The sequence below is a fragment of the Mercenaria mercenaria genome, chromosome 12, assembly GCF_021730395.1.
Source record: "Mercenaria mercenaria strain notata chromosome 12, MADL_Memer_1, whole genome shotgun sequence".
In the NCBI taxonomy this organism is placed as follows: domain Eukaryota; kingdom Metazoa; phylum Mollusca; class Bivalvia; order Venerida; family Veneridae; genus Mercenaria; species Mercenaria mercenaria.
In genome coordinates, this window is record NC_069372.1 from 75,278,139 (window position 1) to 75,300,978 (window position 22,840).

Consider the following 22,840-nt stretch of genomic DNA (forward strand, 5'->3'; position numbering starts at 1 on the left):
CTTGGGGAGTACAATTCTTCATGTGAGGAAGTAATTCAGCTGGTTTACCTTAGGTCAGTGGTTCTACCCAGGTGCCTGCCACAGCCTGAAGCAATGCCTGGAATGGCACCAGGGTGATTTTCCACTATCAGATAATTGGAAGTCTCCATGTGACCTACATGTGACCTACATTGTGTAGGTTTGTCTATAAACCAAACAAAATAAACATATTGACTTACGAATTTTTAAAAATACCAGAGTTTAATAAATGTAAATCTGACATTTAGAAATAACAGAGATGAAAATTGATACAGACCAATGTAGACTGTTGCTTCTGCTCACCATTTCACGAGTATCTTTGACATTTTACTCTGCTTAGGTTCTGTATTGTTTATTTGTACTGAATACTTTAGGAGAATGTTGGTGAGTGCATGCAAACTAAAATTCTTCTTCCTTATTTACAGTATTTTCATAATTTCAGAGGAGAAAGAGAATTTCAGTGGTAAAGGTTTAGATATCTGGGCCATGGGTATTACGCTGTACTGTTTCATATATGGACATGTAAGTAAATGAGCCGCGCCATGAGAAAACCAACATAGTGGGTTTGCGACCAGCATGGATCCAGACCAGCCTGCGCATCCGCGCAGTCTGGTCAGGCTCCATGCTGTTCGCTTTTAAAGCCTATTGGAATTGGAGAAACTGTTAGCGAACAGTATGGATCCTGACCAGACTGCGTGGATGCGCAGGCTGGTCTGGATCCATGCTGGTCGCAAAGCCACTATGTTGGTTTTCCCATGGCACGGCTCAAATATACCATAAATAACAAAGCTATATCATACAGTATTCAAAACATTTAACTCAACAACCTACCCATTGTCTGTCCATCAACATTTTACATAAAATTAGGTACAACCAAAGACTTCCAATCTGGAGTTCAAAGGTTTATATTTATTGTCCTTGGTGGTTGACTGGAGACATATGTCTAATGTTGTTTGTCCTCCATTGCTAATTTATGAGGAGAAGTTGTCAGTTACTTGTGGAGAAGAGGTGTATACTGGTAAGGTATTCAGGAACACTGCCTTACTGATTGCCATATAAAACAGAAATACTTTTAAAAAATTGAGTAAAAATGAAACAGATTAAATAAATAACCTTTACAGAGCTTGCAATTTTGATTTGAATGAAATGTCTTTGGAAAGTTGTATTTCTTGTATGTCATTTATACCATAATAGAAAAATATCCTTGTAAACTCTTAAGTAAAATAAGGACTGCAATTTTTCTTTGAGAACAGTTCAAAGAACATTGAGGCGAACATTAGCTTCATTTTGACTTCAAGCATTTAAGAGGGGTAATCTAGAATTACTGACTCTTAAATTTGATACATTCTGTGCTTCCAAGGGGTCTTATAGGTTTTATATTTTTTCTTCTAAAAATTTCAATTAGCTGTTTAGTGATTAAATTTAATCAACATTTCATTATTTTCAAGAAGGATCAAATGAGTGTTTAATTATCTGTGAAATGATGTCCACACATTCGCAGAAACAAAAATTCATCACTTGTTCCGCTTTCATTTTATGTCAGATATTTGTTTATTTGAGAAAGAAAACACAACAACACAATGATGTTGGCCCACTTTTCATTCTGCTCTGACAGAACAGTTCATAATTTGCCTAGAGACATTGATGAATTAAAATTTGAGTAGTCCAGCCTCCTAGCTCAATAAATCTACAGATCATGCGAGACATATGGTCTCGTAAGGATTTGATAAAAGACATTGTGTCTGCAATCATCTTCCACCTCTTAATCATGTGAGAAAGTTGGCAGTTACTTACAGAGAACTGGTGAGTAATGGTAGAGCACTGGTTAGGTTAATTGTCTGTTATTACATAACTAAAATAGAATGAACTGTGGAAAAAAGATGCTTAACCCGAAACAAACAAATTTTTGAGTAATACTGAAAGTCACAATGATTCTAGATCACACCTCGTATTATGAAAATTGTGTTCCTGAAACAATAAAAAATTTCCCTGATATTTTTAGCTCACCTGTCACAAAGTGACAAGGTGAGCTTTTGTGATTGCGCGGCGTCCGTCGTCCGTCCGTGCGTGCATCCGTCTGTAAACTTTTGCTTGTGACCACTCTAGAGGTCACATTTTTCATGGAATCTTTATGAAAATTGGTCAGAATGTTCACCTTGATGATATCTAGGTCAGGTTCGAAACTGGGTCACGTGCCATCAAAAACTAGGTCAGTAGGTCTAAAAATAGAAAAACCTTGTGACCTCTCTAGAGGCCATATATTTCACAAGATCTTCATGAAAATTGGTCAGAATGTTCACCTTGATGATATCTAGGTCAAGTTCGAAACTGGGTCACGTGCGGTCAAAACTAGGTCAGTAGGTCTAAAAATAGAAAAACCTTGTGACCTCTCTAGAGGCCATATTTTTCATGAGATCTTCATGAATATTGGTCAGAATGTTCACCTTGATGATATCTAGGTCAAGTTCGAAACTGGGTCACGTGGGGTCAAAAACTAGGTCAGTATGTCTAAAAATAGAAAAACCTTGTGACCTCTCTAGAGGCCGTATTTTTCATGAGATCTTCATGAAAATTGGTCAGAATGTTCATCTTGATGATATCTAGGTCAAGTTCGAAACTGGGTCACGTGGGGTCAAAAACTCGGTCATTAGGTCTAAAAATAGAAAAACCTTGTGACCTCTCTAGAGGCCATATTTCTCAATGGATCTTCATGAAAATTGGTCAAAATGTTCAGCTTGATGATATCTAGGTCAAGTTCGAAACTGGGTCACGTGGGGGTAAAAACTAGGTCAGTAGATCTAAAAATAGAAAAACCTTGTGACCTCTCTAGAGGCCATATTTTTCATGAGATCTTCATGAATATTGGTCAGAATGTTCACCTTGATGATATCTAGGTCAAGTTCGATACTGGGTCATGTGGGATCAAAACTAGGTCAGTAGGTCTAAAAATAGAAAAACTTGTGACCTCTCTAGAGGCCATATTTCTCAATGGATCTTCATGAAAATTGGTCAGAATGTTCACCTTGATGATATCTAGGTCAAGTTCGAAACTGGGTCACGTGTGGTCAAAAACTAGTCAGTAGTCTAAAAATAGAAAAAACCTTGTGACCTCTCTAGAGGCCATATTTTTCAATGGATCTTCATGAAAATTGGTCAGAATGTTAACCTTGATGATATCTAGATCAAGTTCGCAACTGGGTCACGTGGGTTTAAAACTAGGTCAGTAGATCTAAAAATAGAAAAACCTTGTGACCTCTCTAGAGGCCTATTTTTCATGAGATCTTCATGAATATTGGTCAGAAGGTTCATCTTGATGATATCTAGGTCAGGTTTGAAACTGGGTAATGTGGGGTCAAAACTAGTCAGTAGGTCTAAAAATAGAAAAACCTTGTGACCTCTCTAGAGGCCATATTTCTCTATGGATCTTCATGAAAATTGGTGAGACTGTTCAGCTTGATGATATCTAGGTCAGGTTCGTAACTGGGTCATGTGCCGTCAAAAACTAGGTCATAGGCCGAAAAAATAGAAAAACCTTGTGACCTCTCTAGAGGCCATATTTTTCACGAGATCTTCATGAAAATTGGTGAGAATGTTCACCTTGATGATATCTAGGTCAAGTTTAAAAGTGGGTCACGTGCCTTCAAAAACTAGGTCATTAGGTCAAATAATAGAAAAACCTTGTGACCTCTCTAGAGGCCATATTTTTCAATGGATCTTCATGAAAATTGGTCAGAATTTTTTATCTTGATGATATCTATGTCACATGTGCTGAAAAACTAGGTCACTTCGTCAAATAATAGAAATAACGACGTCATACTCAGTTCAACACTGGGTCATGTGGGGATAGGTGAGCGATTCAGGACCATCATGGTCCTCTTGTTTATTATCTCACCTGAACTGAGGGATTCATGGTTAGCTATTCATATAGGTGTAGTGTCTGGCAGCCATTTTCCGAAATTTACATAAACGTATTCTCTGAAACTACCAAAACGAATTACACCAAACTTTGTATGTATTATCATGGCAAGGGCGTCTTTAAAGTTGTTTTAAATGGTTTCAGTTGACCAGACTGTTTTGAGGTCAGGTGAGAGACATAGGGCCACTATTTCACTCTTGTACATACCTCAAAATTTACACAATTTATTTAATTATTACAGTGTCCTTTTGAAGATGACATGCCATTAAGTTTACACAAAAAAATCTTAAAAGATCCTGTGATATTTCCTGAAAAGTAAGTATATTATATACTTTTGTCACTTTTTTGTCCAGTTGTAAACTAGACTTCAAATTAGATGATGACCAGTGCAATCCATTTCAAATTTAAGGTCACACAATCTGTTGCAAGTTATACAACTTGAACTGTAGTTTAAGGCAGTCATATCAATAATGGTAGAACTGGAAGAAGATCCAAAAATGTTGTAATTTCAGCCTATTTAAATGTGAAAGAGCTACTTTTTCAGAATTGTCCTAAGGATTCAAGTTCAGGCAGTCATATCTAAAGTATTGTAAATACAGATCTTTCATAAAGTAATGTAGTTTTAAGCCTGCCTGCCTGTCATGTCTGAAGTATTTGTCATGTCTTACCTGCAGACTTGAAGTTTAAACCAGTCTTACTTGAAGAGTTGCAATTTCAAGGCATGCATTAATTTGTATTTTCAGGCCAGCCATATCTGAAGGCATTAAAGATCTGATATTGAAGATGTTAGACAAAAACCCAGAAACGAGAATCACTCTTCCAAACATAAAGGTAATTTCAGGTCATTTGTCACCTTTGCAAATATGTTGGGTAGGTATCAAAATTTGCACAGTAGTTTTGAGGTATTTTTGCAAATACATTAAAAACTTTGAGGTAATATTTTACATTAAACTAATGAATGCCTGCACATTTTTTGTAGCTGTGATATTTAATGGAAACAGTACAAAAATTAATTTTCAATTTTCTGTTGATTCTACTTCCGCGTCCTTGATTTTGTTTTATCTACTGTGGCTACAGGGATGTATTTCTAAGAGGATAATTATTGTTTAATAGAGAAAATAATTGAAAAGCATCGTTATTACACATTGTAGTCATTGAAATTTTATACCCATATGTTATGAATAATATAAAGTTAAAATGTTTAACAGTATTTGATCATTTAGTAGGAATGGCAGGGTGACTGTATTCCTTAACAGGTTAAAGGTTTGGGAAGTACTTGCCTATGTAATTTTTTGTAATTATCATAAATGTCTGTGTTTATGGTAATGCTTTTATGTTCTTGCCCTTTAAAATTAGGGCATATAGTGTTACCCCTTTTCGTTCATGCAGATATGTGTAAATTCATGTGAGCACAAAATTGAGTCTGGCCTATAACTTTATTGTGTATTGTTATATTTTAACATAACTGTGCAAAACTGACCACCTTAGCAAAACAACATGTCAGGTGCAGGTGCCAGGCGCCAGGCCCCTAGCTAAAGGTTCAAGGTCAGAAGTCAAATATATAAGAGCATTAAATTTTTACATGACAGTCTGCTACATAAGTTTTTATTCATGCCATAACTTCTGTATAATTATGTGTTCTATTGGTTAAAGTGCTTTTACTCATAGGATTGTACTTCTGTGTACAATAGTGGGTTAGTGCCATAGGGACACATTCATAGTTTGGAGTATGTGTTTTAGTATATGTGGAGTGTAAGATCCAGACTACAAGATTCAATCCCTGTTCCAAAGTTGCAAAACTGGGGTATTCCCTTCAGTGTTAGTACTGCTTTATAAGATCACCTGAACTTTGTTCTGGGTGAGCTATTAGTGTTGGTAGATGTTCAGATGTCCGTCAGGTAACGATTTGATAAAAGACATTGTGTCCGAAATCATTCGTCCTTCACCTCTGATTCATGTGGGGAAGTTGGCAGTTAATTGCGAAGAACAGGTTTGTACTGTTACAGAATCCAGGAACACTGACTAGGTTAACTGCCCAACATTACATAACTGATATACTGTTGAAAAATGGTGTTAAACCCAAAACAAACAAACAAACAGGAACCACTTGATGGATCTTTACTAAACTTGGTTTGTGAAATGCTCAAGTGGTTTTCTCTCAAATTTCTTAAAATGTTTTTGCTTGACACCTTTAAGGGGCCTGTATATGACTTTTCATGAACCATAATTGTTATGGATCTCCACCAAACTTGGTCTTTTGGAGTCCTTGTATAGGCCTCTCAGTTTTATAACAATAATACTACTTGACCCCTTTCACCAGAGATAAAAATGCAGAAACTTATAACAGTTCTTTCCATGAACCTCTTGATTGATGTTCACCAAACTTGGTCTGTGGTTTGTTGAAATGGTTCCACTTGAACCCTTTTAGGGATCTTCTGAGATAAAACTAAAGAAAACCTTAAAAATAACATCTCATGAACCACTTGATGGATCTTCATCAAACTTTTTCTGTAGCATCCATGTAGGATCCTGTCTCAAATTTTTAGCTTGATTGTTCTCAGAGTAGGTAAAACTATTAAAATCGCACATTTCTTCGGCATGAATTTTCCGATTTTGTAAAGGTTTAAAATGTAAGAATGTATCTCAGTAACGGCTTGTGGGACTGGATTGAAGCTTCTGACACTTATTTGTTGTAAACCAACTAGTATTGCCCAGGTTTCATAACTCTGTTTTACTTTTTTACAAAATAATGCCCGTTTTTTGACTTGGCAAGGTTTTGTTGTGACTTGTGTATAAGCTGGTATCTGAGGATCCACTAATTGGAATAGATTGAAACTTCATTGTGATGAATTGATGTGCATTGTACATGCTCCATAACTCTCTTTGTCAGTTTTCAAAATTATGCCCCTTATTCATTTATTTAACTTCTTTTAGGGAGAGTGAGTGTTACTGTCCTCTTGTTTCATATATTCTACAACATCTGATTTGTAGTTAATAAGGGTAAATACTAAACCCTATGAATGAGTTATACATTTCTTGTAAAATGAACTTTTATTATAGTATGCATGTGTACATTTTATATTGTATTTCTTTTATTCTGCAGTTGCATCCATGGGTAACTAAGGATGAAGAATTTCCGTTACCGACGGAGAGTGAGAATTGCATTCTGGTTACAGTTACCGATGAGGAAGTTGATAATGTTGTTAAGCACGTGCCGAAACTCGAAACTCTGGTAATTATTTCCTTATTTCAACAGTTTTTATAACCTATAAATGTCAACGTCCTCATATACTACTTGTCAGAAAGTTATAAAAATTTTATGAATTCATTAAACATGATGTACTGTATCATACTCCTCTCTCTTAAACTGAATCCTCCACAAATCTGCTCTATTGCGCAGTTAAAATGGTGTTTTTTGATAGATTTTATTATTAAAACAATTAGCTTACCAGATTTTAATGTGTGAAGTGACTTTAACGTCATGGTAACATTATTAAATTTGCAAAATTGTGAAAGAATTTTAATTTTCAAAAATCAGCTGACAATAATTCATTCGGCTTAAAGGCAAGGCAGCATTATTAAATTTGCAGCATTTTCTGTATTGTGGATGTATTTTCAAAATTAACAAGACAACTATTCATTAAGTTTTAAAACTTAACAGCAATTTTGTTTCTGTAGAAATTTATTTTTTTTTTGTTTAATATACATTCAAAATTATCATAAAAATGTAATTTATACAGCTTTTCACCTGTTGTAAGTTGATGTACATGAAGATGAAATGTTCGGGTCAGTCATAAGTCAAATGTAACAGACACTGTACTGATAGACATTTTGTGTCAACACTAGTGGCCACGAAACAAATTTTCATTTTTAGCTTGACTAAAGAACAGGTTGAGCTATAAGACTCACCTATGCATCGGTATCCAAGTCTGCAACAGCATTTGTGATAAACTGACTAACACTGATCAGGTTCCAAATTATGCCCCTTTTTCAACTAAGTATTTTTTTGTTAAGTTTTTGTATGTAAGTGTGCAGCTCAGAATCCACTAATGGGTATAGATTGAAACTCCACAAACTTGTTCACAGTAATGATATGACATTCAGTGCACATGTTCCATAAGTCTATTTTGTATTTTTACAAAATTATTTTCAACTTAGCAGTTTTTGGTTAAGTTTTTAGCTCACCTGTCACAAAGTGACAAGGTGAGCTTTTGTAACTGCTTGATGTCCGTCGTCAGTCGTGCGTCGTCCGTCGTGTGTCAACAATCTGTAAAAAAATCTTTTCTTGAAAACTACTGGGTGGAATTACACATAACTTCACAGGAATGATCCTTGGGTAGCCACCTTTCAAAATTGTTCAAAGAATTGAATTCCATGCAGAACTCTGGTTGCCATGGCAACCAAAAGGAAAACCTTTAAAATCTTCTTCTCAAAAACCAGAAGCCCTAGAGCTTAGATATTTGGTGTGAAGCATTGCCTAGTAAACCTCTACCAAGTTTGTTGAAATCATGACCCTGGAGTTAAAATTGACCCCGCCCCAGGGGTCACTTGATTTTACATAGGAAAATCTTAAAAAATCTTCTTCTCAAAAACCAGAAGCCCTAGAGCTTAGATATTTGACATGTAGCATTGCCTAGTGGACCTCTACTTAAACTTTCAAGTCATAACCCCGGGGTCAAAATTGACCTCGCCCTAGGGGTCACTTGATTTTACATAGGAAAATCTTCAAAAATTTTCTTAAAAAACAAAAAACAGAAGGCCTAGAGCTTAGATATTTCACATGTAGCATTGCCTAGTGAACCTCTACAAAATTTGTTCAAATCATGACCCCCAAGATCAAAATTGACCCCGCCCCAGGGGTCACTTGATTTTACATAGGAAAATCTTCAAAAAAATTCAATAAAAATTTAAACCAGATACGGCCCCAGGTAATTACCAGGTATTTGATACCATGTTAACATTGCCTAGTTAAACTTCTACACAAAATTTGTTCAAATCATGACCCCCGGGGTTAAAATTGACCCCACCCCAGGGGTCACTAGGTTTTATGTAAGAAAATCTTCAAAATTTTTCTAAAAATTAACCAGAAGGCCTAGAGCTTAGATATTTCACATGTAGCATTGCCTAGTGGATCTATACAAATTTATTCAAATCGTGACCCCGGGGTCAAAATTGACCCTGACCCAGGGGTCACTTGATTTTACATAGGAAAATCTTCAAACAATTTCTAAAAATAAACCAGAAGGCCTAGATCTTAGATATTTGACATGTAGCATTGCCTAGTAGACTTCTACAAAATTTGTTCAGATCATGACCTCCGGGGTCAAACTGACCCCACCCCATGGGGTTACTTGATTGCACATAGAAAGATCTTCAAAATTTTCTAAAAATAAATTTTTAATTACTTCCCTTTTATGTTTCTATAAATAGCTTCTTGTCCTTAAGTGCAATGATAACAGGTGAGCGATATAGGGCCATTATGGCCCTCTTGTTGTATGTAAGCTGGTATCTCAGTACCCATTAATGGAGATGGATTGAAACTTCACACATTATGGCCCTTTTCTGACTTGGCAACTTTTGGTTTAGTTTTATATCTAAGCTGGAAGCTCAGTACCCACTTATAGGAATGGATTGAAGCTTCACACACCTGTCCAGTGTGATGAGTTTGACATGCATTTTACAGGTTGCTTAACTCTCTGTGTTTTTACAAAACTGTGCCCCTTTTTCAACTTTTATACATGTATCTATTTAGTTGACAAGGCTGTTGAATAGTCAAGGGTTCTGTCCTCCGACAGCTCTTGTTTTGAATGAAAAGCACACGGTCAATGGTACTGACCTTCTAATTATGTATACACATTACAACATACAGTCAAACCTGTATACAGCAGCCAGCTAAGGGAGTGATACAGTCTGGCTGTTTAAGACAGGTGGCTGCTTAAGATGAAATTAGAACAGTATGTCTATTTTGGAAGTTAACTCACTGGCTATTAATACAAGTGTTTGCTTAATACAGGTGGCCCCAAAGGCAAGTTCAGTTGTAGCTCAAGTTAAGTATTCAGTTAATGATTTAATGAAGATTTTTTTCTTCTATATTTCAGATATTTGTAAAGAGTGTTTTACGTCACAAGTCTTTCAAACATCCTTTCCGGGATAATAAGGAGAATATGAAGGATGAATTCAAGAAAACAGGGCGCTCAAATTCTGCTCCAAACTCATCATTTCATCAGGTTGTCAAACAGTAAGTTGTCAGTTTTATACTGAGGACAGTTTCACTTGTTTTGGTTTTTAATTGATTTAACATATCCTGTTGCTTTTATATAAGACATTTTTTTCTCAATGTATAGGATTTATATAATTTTCAGCATTGTTTAAGTTAAATATATTAATCACACTCAGTTAATCGCAAAGAAGTTGACAAGTCTCAGAACTTGATTGGTGAATTCTTAACTCATTCTTGAAATTGACTAACAACAAGGTCGTACACTGGGACTGGACTCCAAACTCTGTCTTATAACCTTGGACCTGTGACTTAAGGAGAACGCATGAGTCTGATAGAAGCTCGGAATCCTCATCAGTGATATCTTGCCCTGGTATATCTGTGATTCTTATGACTTTTCTTTTAATCATATTCTCTTCTTTTGTAATGATTTTGGTTTTGTTCGGTGTGATTGAATGCAGTATATTATATCACTTCAGGCGAATGTCAGCAGAAGAAAACATAGAAGAACAATCCTAGCATATTATAGAAGATTACAGAAGATTATACACTTAGAGCAATAGCTGTATCATTTTCACATTCTATACTGCTTGTATAGGAACTTAGAATATTATCACATTTGTACTTTTCACAAGATATTTCATGATGACAATAGGGCTTGTTGTGCTAAAGATATAATGTCAAAGACTGATTGTATGTTTGAAACTAATTAACTGTATTCTTGAGGATACAAATTTGCTATTACTATAGAAAAAGTGGGACCTGTTCTGGCAACTTGAGACATTTTATAGTTATATTTCTGTAACTCAAATTTAGACACTATATCTATGGATATGGTTGGGGCATCTTGTGTATAGTTATAATTGGGGATTCATTTCTCTAACTCTAAGCACCATATCTGTGTAGTTGCTGTTGGTGCACCTTTCCTTCATGGTTCAAATTTAGGAACTATTTCTTTGATCAGATACACCATTTCTATTGTCTTAATAAGGCACCATTTGTTTAACTGTAATGAGGGCATTTTTCTGTGGCTTGGCCCCAGTTAAGGCTCTTGTTTATGCACTTTTTTCCGTGTTACTAATTTAGACACCATTTCAGTGTTTCTGACTGAGACACCATTGCTATGTTTCTTTTACAAACACCCTGTTTGATGCATGTAATATTTAATGTTTTACTGTAAATACCACATTGTTATTCAAACTGCTAGCAAATACAGTATTTTTTATGAAGAATAAATTCCTTCTGACATTTCATTATTTGCAAAAACAAGAATATAAACTATATCTTTATAGTAATATTAGTTTATCCAGGGAAAGGCCATGCTGTTTTAATGGTATTATATTATAAATGACCTTTCTTCCAGTTCTTGTTAACTCATTTAAGGCAGTGAAAGAATTTTCAAAATCAGTTTAGACATGAGACAGTTATGATGATTTCAGTAAAAGAGCAAAATGGCAACCAATTTGTTTCCAAAAGAAAATGGCAGATTGAGCTATTTTTAGATATTTATTTGAATTCTCAACTGTCTCCAATAAAAATGAAAGTATTATTATGCTTTACATTTTAAAGTCAAGAAACTACAGAAATTTATATATTTAGAAGGGTGTTTGCTACTTAATTAATTTAGCAGTATGCAAATCAAATCAGTAATATAAAGTAATAGTTCTATGGTAGCCATTTTTATGCCCCCACCATAAAATGGGGGGCGGGGAGGGCATATAGTGTTACCCCTGTCCGTGTGTTTGTTTGTTTGTGTGTTCGGGAAAGGGTGGTGTCCGTGTCTGGGCCATAACTTTGACATGCATGGTCCGATTTCAAAATAATTTGACACAAATGATAAGCATGGATAGACGATGTGTCATGCGCAACAACAACAACCATTTCACTAGCTCAAAGGTCAAGGTCACAGTCTTTGGTTGAACTTAGCTAATTTTCACTACATATACAGAATACTAAATTTTCTGGTTTTCCCACATTTTTTTTTTGTAAATAAATAGGGCCAAGGGTTCTTCTTTTAGTTTGTGAGCAGTACCATGCCTGTGACCTTTCACATGTTGCGGGGGCATCTGTGTCTATGACACATTTCTAGTCTTAAATTTTAAATGTCACATCTTTTTCTGTAGTTGTTAAATTTTAAAAATTCTTTTTAGTGTTATGAATGGTTGGGCGATGTCTTTCATATAAAATAACTTTCTTAAAGGAAATTACCACATGCATTTGACATGTGCCTCCATATTTGAATTAGAAATATTACAGTGTATGTTGACCTTGTATTGACTTATTATGAATTTATGTTTAGGGAATGATTTTGTGTTTGAAATACAAATTTAATGCTGAATCTCATTCTTTTCCATGCAGTATCAGATGAGCCGCTCCATGAGAAAACCAACAGAGTGCATTTGCGACCAGCATGGATCCAGAACAGCCTGCGCATCCGCACAGTCTGGTCAGAATCCATGCTGTTGGCTTTCAAAGCCTATTGCATTAGCGAACAGCACGGATCCTGACCAGACTGTGTAGGCTGGTCTGGATCCATGCTGGTCGCAAACACACTATGATGGTTTTCTCATGGTGCAGCTCATATCATGGTTGATATCACATATTCTTGGGTAAACTGCTTAGTAGTGATAAGGGTTTTGATCCATTGTTTTTCAGTTTACTGTAAAAGTAGAAATTTTCCTGAGGGTTTAATTTTCACTATATTCGCGAGGCCCTATATTTTGCAGAAATAAATCATTGCGTAAATATTCACCATTAGTATAGTTCAAATTAATGTAGGATACCATTTTTACAATTTCACGAATATTAAACCTCACCGCAAACATGCGCAAAATTTCATATTCGCAAAATTTTTACCCAGCGAAAATATGTGCCTTTACAGTATACAAGAAATGATAATAGATTTTAGAAAAGGGCTTGGCCTAAATATATGAGCAAGGATTTTAGCTTAAATATTATTTATTTACATTTATATTTACAAGAAACAAAATAACAATACATATAAATTACAAATAGGATCAAGCTTGTTTAAAATTCTCCCTGAGTATAGTATATTTTTACTTCCACTCAGCACCATAAAGCATGTGTTTTAGCTGCCTGTCTGCATGGACAGGGTCACAAAGTTTGTTTCATAGAGTGCAGTAACTTTTCATATACCAAAGTACATTCTTTGTCATAAAACTAGACTGGCTCCCGTCCCTATGTTTGTTCTTACTAACATATATCAGTTTTCTTCATTAAGAGGGAAGTAACTCCAGAATGTTGTTTCTACATTGACATTTTTTATTGCCCCTGGCACCAAACTGTATGGTTCAGCCATCAGATAAAATTATGCTATTTTCGAGGCTTAATTTTTTTTTATAATTTAAAGATGTTTCCAGTATTTATATAAAAAAATAACCATGCAGCCAGGGAGCCAGGCTATCATAAAACTACTGTACACTGACATTTAGAAATCTACTAGTTTGTCACGACTTGTTGACCTTTTAGCAGCAGTAGAAGTCATTCAAGTAAAGTTAAAACTATTCTGATGACAATGAGTCTTGATTTTTAACAAAATCAATTTGAAAACTATTAAGGATTGTTCATGAATCTTAGCTTTTGGATTGTTTCTTCTACTTGTTCAGAGTTTGGGTACAGGAGTAGTTTTGTTTACTAAAAATGTTAAAAAAGTTGTGTCTAATATAATAGATTATGTTTGTTAAATCCTTGGTTATTTTCATCATTTTAGAAAACTCCTTTAAGAAATACCATTTTTGGTGGGGGTTGGGGGATATTCTGTTTAAATGATCATAGGACAGTTATCGGTTTTCATCAATTTTGAAATGTGAAGGAGATATGTTGATGGGTCATTGCTTAATATTTTAAGAACATGTCACAATCTTATTACATTCCAATTAATTTGGTCACAAATTTTTTGTATCAAAAAAAAAAAAAAAAAAAAAAAGAATAAGTGATCAGCAAGTGCCAGACATAACTATGAATAACATCTGGACTAAGATTTGATGAAAAAAATAATGGCTTGCAAAATTTTGGTCACAAAAGTTTTCTTTTTATTGATCCAAGCCATTTCTTCAGTGAGTTTTTTTTATCATTAAGGACTGTAAACATCAACTGTGATAATTAGTTTTGCAGAATGTGAGAGGTTAGGAAAAGTTTACTTTAACAGGTACAGAAATTATGTTGTCCTCTCCAGAAAAAGTAATATTTCCAGGTTTTGTATATTTAATTAAAGGTCAATACCGTTGAGAGATTTACGATGAACAAACAACTGTTATGAATTTAATGCCAGCATGTTTAGATATAGAAACTACAGGATGATGATCCATGGGCAATACCATAAAAAGCCTTCGATTATTTTCATTCTTACATGCATATAGAAACCTTTTTGATAAAGTCTCCTAGTTACATATTGATTGTTGGTCTATATATAATAATGACAATATATATATTAAATATAAATATTGACTTTGGCCATTATACAAACAAACATTTACAGCTATGATCAGACATTAGACTGGTCTGTATTCATCACTAGAGGACCAAACTGTTATTTAATGTGGCAAAATTTCAAGTCCCTGTGGTATATCACTATGTATCAAATCCCTTTTTTTTATTACAGAATATGCAAGGCTTGATTTCTTTCTGATTAACTGGCAAATGAATTGAGTCAAATAAGAATTATGTTTTGGCAGAGTTAAACTAACTATTTTGGTTATGTTTTAATTGATACATATATTAAGGGTGCAAACCAAGTGCCTTCAGGGGACAAAATGCAGAATGAAAATCAGTTGTAAACAGGACAGGCGTTAGGGGCAATTTTTTTAGCTCACCTGAAAAATCATCCTGCATCACCAGCTTTACATCTCACCTCAAACTTCTGGTCAGAATTATACCAAAGTTGGTCAGTATTATCCTGGCATGGAGCTCTCGCATTTTCTTTCATACGATTCCACTTGGTCCCTTTTAGGGAACACCAAAACTAAAAATAGAAAAACTCGGAACAATTGGATAAATTTTCACCAAGCATTGTCTGTAGCATGTTTGTATGGTCCTGTGTAAAGTTTTGTTAAAATGGTTATCATGAACCGTTGGATGGATCTTGGACAAACTTGTAACTTTACCAAGGTGGATCCAATAGGCCCCTTTTAGGGACTCCTAGAGTTCAAAATAGAAAAAACACTCTTAGCAACTTGACGAGTCTTCACCAAAATTTGTTTTTAAGGTTTCGATGGAGGCCTTGAGAAACAAAAATCAAACAACACCAAATCATAGAAAGAAAGAGTTGTTTGACATGAAAATTGAACAGCATGTAAAACATGTATATTACTTTACGAAACAAGTGTCAGTATACTGATATAAACATTGAATTCCGGAAAAGGGCTGCCTAAAGGGGCTCCACTTCCGGACAGTTAAACGCCTTTAAAAACTCACCATTTTCAAAGAACTGTTACACATGTTTGTTTTGATGAATTTGTAATAGCTTGCGAGTGGTGAAATTTCACGTAACAAGGTGGAACATAGTTTTCAGCAATTGTTTATCTTTTTTTCTTTACAAATGGCATTCATTTTCAAAGGGAGACAACTTTTTCTCAAAGATTACTTAAAATAATCGGAAAAAGTTGTTTCCCTTTGAAAATGAATGCCATTTGTACTTAAAATAATCGGGAACAGTTGTCTCCCTTTGAAAATGAATGCCATTTGTAAAGAAATAAAGATAAACAATTGCTGAAAACTGTGTTCCACCTTGTTATGCGAAATTTCACCACTCGCACACTATTGCAAATGCATCAAAACGAACATGTGTAACTGTTCTTTGAAAATGGTGAGTTTTTAAAGGCGTTTAACTGTCTGGAAGTGGAGCCCCTTTAGGCAGCCCTTTTCCGGAATTCAATGTTTATATCAGTATATTGACACTTGTTTCGTAAAGTAATATACATGTTTTACATGCTGTTCAATTTTCATGTCAAACAACTCTTTCTTTCTATGATTTGGTGTTGTTTGATTTTTGTTTCTCAAGGCCTCCATCGAAACCTTAACATCCTTGTCCGACCCAAACAAATTCTTGTTCAAATAGTTTGCATTTGCCCCTTCACGGGGCTGCTAGAATTGGAAATAAACAACTCGTTCTTTTGAATTGTGATGGATCTTCACCAAACTTTGAGTTTACCATCCTTGCATAGACCTTGTTTGATGAAGTGGACCCTTTTAGGGGCCACCAGAACTAAAAATACTCTTTGGAGACTCTCATCGTGAACTGCTTGATGGGTCATTACAAAATACAGCCTGTAGTGTCCTTGCATGGACATCTCTCAGATTTGTGCAAATGGTTCCCATTGGTCCCTTTTGGGGCTACAGTAGCTGAAAACAGATCATTACAAAACTTGGCTAGGAGCATCCATGCATAGATCTCTTTTAAAAAATTTGAGTGAACTGCCAAATGTATGCTAACCAAATTTGGTCAGAAACAATGTCAAAAGGTCTAGGAACTTCTCAAGTGAGCCTCTTGGCCAATTTTAGGCACTTGTTTTAAAATCTATTGCCATTTTTAGTAAATTGCAAATCATTACTCTAGATCACTTAATGTTTCCTCAACACTTTCCTAAAATCCGATCTTATTTCTAATATATTAACTGTATTACTATATACTGTACTTTTCTTTAAATGATATTAAAATGTGTAAGACAAATCTTTGAGGACTTGGCCTTAGATATTATGTATATACTGTGTTTTTCAGTGTTTATTGTAAATGTTTATATTTGTACATATCACTTAATTGTACACTGCTCACTTCATGTTTAAGTTATGCATTTTCACACTTTTTTACAATAAAAGTAGATACTTTATATTTAGATAACGTGAAAACTATTTTCTCTTCAGGTATAGTAAGGAGACTACCAGAATGTGATTTGTTTGGTATATGTGAATAAATTTGAAACTTACTTTCTACCTGGCATTTTTCAGGTCTACATGTTATTATGATGTTGAAAAATGTTTTGATTGCTTCAGCAAATGTTGGACTTGTCTATGTTGAGGGCTTGGGATTTTAACAAAAATCAGTCTTAATAATAGCTGTGTTCAGAAAACTGACAAACTACTCTTTTTAGCTCACCTGAGCACAAAGTGCTCAAAGGTGAGCTTTTGTGATCGCCCAGTGTCCGTTGTCGTCTGTCGTCAACAATTTTGACTGTTAACACTCTAGAGGTCAAATTTTTGGCCCAATCTTAATGAAACTTGGTCAGAATGTTACCCTCAATAAAATCTTGGACGAGTTTGATATTGGGTCATCTGGTGTCAAAAACTAGGTCACTAGGTCAAATCAAAGGAAAAGCTTGTTAACAGTCTAGAGGTCACAATTTTCGCCCAATCTTAATGAAACTTGATCAGAATGTTACCCTCAATAAAATCTTGGAAAATTTGAAATTGGGTCATCTGGGGTCAAAAACTAGGTCACCAGGTCAAATCAAAGGAAAAGCTTTTTAAACACTAGAGGTCACAATTTTGGCCCAATCTTAATGAAACTTGATCGGAATGTTATCCTCAATAAAATCATGGACGAGTTCGATATTGGGTCATCTGGGGTCAAAAACTAGGTCACCAGGTCAAATCAAAGGAAAAGCTTGTTAACACTGTAGAGGCCACATTTTTGACTGTATCTTCATGAAACTTGATCAGAATGTTAATCTTGATGATCTCAAGGTCCAGTTTGAATCTGGGTCATGTAGGATAAAAAACTAGGTCACTGGGTCAAATCAAAGGAAAAGCTAGTTTACACTGTAGAGCCCACATTTATGACCATATCTTCATGAAACTTGGTCAGAATGTTAATCTTGATGATCTATAGGTCAAGTTCAAATCTAGCTCAGATGGGGTCAAAAACTAGGTCACTAGGTCAAATCAAAGGAAAAGCTTGTTAACACTGTAGAGGCCACATTTATGACTGTATCTTCATGAAACTTAGTCAGAATGTTAAACTTGATGATCTTTAGGTCAAGTTCGAATCTGGGTCATGTCGGGTCAAAACCTAGGTCACCGGGTCAAATCTAGGAAAAGCTTGTTAAGACTTTAGAGGTCACATTTATGCCATATCTTAATGAAACTTGGTCAGAATGTTAATCTTGATGATCTTTAGGTCAATAGGTCAGGTGAGCGATACAGGGCCTTCGTGGCCCTCTTGTTTTATTTAAGATGCTTGACTTCTTTATTTAATTTTGTAAACAAAAATGCAGAAGGAAGGATTGTTATCCATTTGAAGATAAAAAAAACTGTTCAGAGGGAATTCAGGCAGCCATAGCTGCTGATTATGCTTGGATGTTTTGTATTTTGGCGATCAGTCTGACTTCGAATGATCAGATCTGTTTAGATATTACACAGCTATCTTGTTTCATAATTAATGCAGAAAATTCCATAGATATATGGACAGTATGTTACAATGAACATGTTGTATTTAGTCTATATTTTACAGACATGATTATTGGCAACATAGGGAAATGAAAATCAAAAAGCTTTCAAACTGGCTAGCTGTTTGTTACATTGTCTTGTAAAAAATGATCTTCGTCTTTTAAGGTAGTGGAGCTGTACTGATAATCGGCAGGTTCTGTTGGAAGAGGTATTCTCACATGCTGTTTCAGCATAATTTTGTCATTCTTGGTAACGTATTCTCATAAAAAATTTCCGGTATTTGTCAGTCTTGATAATGTATTATTGCATGCTATTTGATATTCTTCAGTCTTGATAACACCTTTAAGCTGTTTTAGCATTTGTCAGTCTTTATAACATTTTCTTATTTGCTCGGCAGTTGTTAGACGTAGCTCGTATCTCATACAAACACCTGCTGACTTAATGACATAAGAAGATGGAAATGGTGTACCAGTAAAGGGAAGTTGCCAATTATGGATATGGATCAGCTACCTTAAATGCTTGTAAAAACATTACTGCCTTAAACATGTCTATTTGTGTATTCAAAGATTTTGCTCTAAAACATTTTGTAAATACTCGAATGTTGTAATCTGCATTTTTGAAGGGGATATTATATTTTGACACAATCTTTTTCATTATAAATGTCATATATTGAAATGTTTTTGTTGATAATCTCTACAGAGTTTATATTTTTGCACTTTGAGATGTACATGTATATATAAGAACTTTATTAAATATTTTTGACATATTGTTTTTTGGTTTCTTTTGGGCACATTGTTTTAGCTGATAATTCATTTATTTATTTCTTGTTTCATTAGTTAAATAGAATGTGTAAACTTTTTGAAAGTTATCACTGTTTTTCTGTCTTTAATAATGTGCTACGTATTCTGGCTGAGTATTCAAAATACAGTTGGAACTCGATACCTCGAACCCGCTAATCTCATAATTCCGGCTATGTCGAAGATATTTTCAAGTCCGGTCCTGAAAACTTGTGCACAGATTATCATTATGTCTCCCATCACACAGTGGTGTGGGAGACATATTGATTTATTCCTGTCTGTCACAAAATTTTCCACACTCAGTCGAACATTTCTCATCCAATCTTCCCCAAACTTGAACAAAATTTGTTTGACCATAAGTCCTCGGCCAAGTTTGATAACTAGCCAAATCTGCCAAAGCACTTCGGAATTATGGCCCTTGAATTACCGAAAAATCAGCCTTTTTACTCTTGTCCGCACTCCGAGTCAAAAAATTTTCATCCAATCTTCACCAAACTTCAATAAAATGTGTTTTACCATAAGTCCTCGGATTAAATCCATAACTAGCCAAATGGAATTATGGCCCTTGAATTACCGAAAATCAGCTTTTTTACCCTTTGTCTGCAGTTCTCATTTGATATTCACCACACTTGAACCAAATGTGTTTGGCCAAGTTCGATTACTAGCCAAATCAGTCCAGGCACTTCAGAATTATGGCCCTTGAATTACCCAAAATCAGCCATTTTACTCTTCAAAGGTATAATTGTAGTGAGTAAACAGTATAAAAAGACTGACTTACTATTTAGATGATTAGGCAGTTGTGGGAGACATGCGCTTTTCTCAAAAGCAGCTCTAGTTTTAAAGTCAAATTTCAGTTAAAAATCTTGAACTAAAATGCTCGGTTCCTTTGAATTTGAGATACCAAGTTCCAGCTGTATAATTAGAGACTGATCTATTATTCATTAACATAGGGTAAGTAGGGCATAATGTATTGTTTCAGATAATCCAACCAACCCTCTGCTTTCTATTCTGCAACTAATATTCCATGATTAGAAAGTCAATAAAATTGTATTTTGATAGATTTTTTTTATTACAATTTTTACTTTGAACTGAAAAAAAAGAGAATAACAAAATAGTATTATCAACCTAGCTATCCCCATTGTTGTATTGTCATGTAATCATATTAAAACAATTTATGTTTCTCGTCTTATTAAAAACATTGAATACTTTCTTTTGATAACAGTGTAAAATATGAAAAAGTTTGCTGTGCAGTTTACTGTAAGACTGTCAAATGAAGTAGAAAATACTTGGTATCCATTCCATTTAACTTTTATTTGTCAAAATAAGGACAATCCAGTATGTTACACTGAACTTGATGTTCCATTCATCAGTTCTGTAACTGGGTTTTTAGAGAACTTATTTTTGTGATATAAGAACCAAACAATGTATCTTGCAGTGAAAGCAGTTTAAATGTTTTGTTTTCTTCAAAGCGTAATTTTTTTTGGCCTGTAAAAAAAGTATTAAAAATGTGCAGAATATCATCTGTGTTTATTGATATTTCTTGAAAATTGTGTAGGAATCCAGTAGCATATAGTAGTGGAGTCAAAACTGCAATATTTTTTTTTTATCTCAAAAATGATTGAAATTAACATAAATGTTGTTTTTCTTCACAATAAATTACAAAAACTAAAATACTTTATTTTAGAGTTAAAAAAGTTGTTATCACCAGCCTAAGAGATACTTGAATGTTAGGTCTTTCAGTAATATCATTAAGTGACACTTAAACAGAAGATTTTCTCTTTGAGAAGCACACTGTGCATCTTTGATGATTCTGTACATTTCTTTTCATACCTAGACTTGTTGCTTATCTTATTCTGTTTTTACAAAATGCATTTACCTTCATTCAGTCAAATTTGTGATAATGTATAGGTGTTACTTGACACAGATTGTCTCTTGTGGCTGCTCAAAACTACAAATTGGTTGTACGCAGCAAGTATAATTCATTCGGACTACGTCCTTAAGAAGTTATTCCACAGGCATATAACATGTCCTCTTTGTGTTGTTTTGATATATTAAAACAAGGTTCTTATATATATTTCATAAAAGGATAGTGAAATTTTGTTTCCCTGGATCGAATTTTTCAGTTTTTCTGCAGTGACGTTCAAGCAAATTTTCATTGGTAACCACATTTCACAAATTTGATTGTATGTATTTATATTTTGGCCTAATATTTCTTTTGACCTAATCATTTTTGTAATCATTTGTTTTTTGTATTAGTTGCCATAGTAACATTGTTTAAATATTTGTTCGGCTTGTTTTGATATTATATTTTGTGATAATAGTTTTTCTCATACAATAAATTTATATTTAATATTAATAGCACATGTGTAACTTTCTATCTAATGCATTTCAACAGATATGGAAAAAAAATAAATCTTTTTTAATTATTTTTTTGTGTTATATTTTTCTTTATCACGTTTGATGTCATGAGAGTGAAATAAAGCCAACGTTGTCCATCATACATTTACAAAATCCAGCAAAAAAATACTTGCCAGATTTTCTTGTTATATTCAAGATGATTTTCTTTTTAGCTCAACAATTCGAAGAATAATCTAGCTTTTCTACTCGACCTGGCATCGGCTTCACACCTTAGTTAAAGTTTTGCATGAAAGTACATATGGCTATCATTTAAAGGCATAATAGCTTTGAAACTTTTTTTTCTTCTTCTAGGTCAATTACCAACCTCACTTGGTCAAGTCCCATAACTCTGACATGTATTTTGGTCAAATGATGCCCCCTTTTGAAAATCCTGGTTAAAGTTTTACATGTAAGTTACTTTTTCCAAAAGTACCGGTAATGCAGATATTGAACTGAAACTTCACACGTTTCTTTGGGGTTATAAAAATAGTTCATAGCAAAGGCGGATGTGGAATGGTCTTCTTCCATCTGTCTGTAATACTTTTTTCTGGCTGTCGTTTATATGACTGAAAAATTGTTGAAAAAGACGTTAAACCCGAACACACACACTTTTTTCTGGAGTATGACTCCATAACTATTAAAGTAGAGGTAGTACCTAAAATTTAAATTGTGAAAAATACTGTTGGTTGCTAATACATAACATTTCAGACTGAATATAATACTTAAGTCTTGATTTGATCATTTTGAAGCACGTTATGTCAGATTTTCTGAAACTTATTTGATTTCCATGTAGCCGCTCTTATAGTGGACGCAACTTGACCCCGATGGTTGACCTTAGCATTATAATACATAATGAGGCACAACCTATTATTGAAAAGGAGTGTACGTATAACAGGAGCTAAACGAGAAAAAGGAAATATAAATTTGTGTAAATATGAATTAGTGTATTGGAAAGTTTTAACTGATCAAATGTAAGTATATATACTTCGATACTGCACTGTATACAAACCAATTCCATATAAATATATACGGCTACCCTAAGCACCCTTGATTTCTATGATGAAATAACCGATATGAATAATCAGCCTAAGGTCA

At 34.4% G+C, this 22,840-nt stretch overlaps 1 protein-coding gene across 4 annotated transcripts in view; it reads left to right on the plus strand.

Annotated features, from left to right (window-relative positions):
* Positions 1–21,776, plus strand: part of LOC123534578 (calcium/calmodulin-dependent protein kinase kinase 1-like) — an 88,698-nt gene extending 66,922 nt beyond the window's left edge. For all 4 annotated transcript variants that reach the window (XM_045316884.2, XM_045316878.2, XM_045316883.2 and 1 more), the window contains 6 exons: positions 461–540; positions 4,176–4,249; positions 4,678–4,765; positions 7,038–7,166; positions 10,033–10,172; positions 10,631–21,776. In XM_045316884.2, the coding sequence (XP_045172819.1) occupies positions 461–540; positions 4,176–4,249; positions 4,678–4,765; positions 7,038–7,166; positions 10,033–10,172; positions 10,631–10,670 (551 nt within the window). In that variant the 3' untranslated portion in view covers positions 10,671–21,776. The remainder of the gene's footprint in view (positions 1–460; positions 541–4,175; positions 4,250–4,677; positions 4,766–7,037; positions 7,167–10,032; positions 10,173–10,630) is intronic.
* The last annotated feature ends 1,064 nt before the right edge of the window (positions 21,777–22,840 follow it).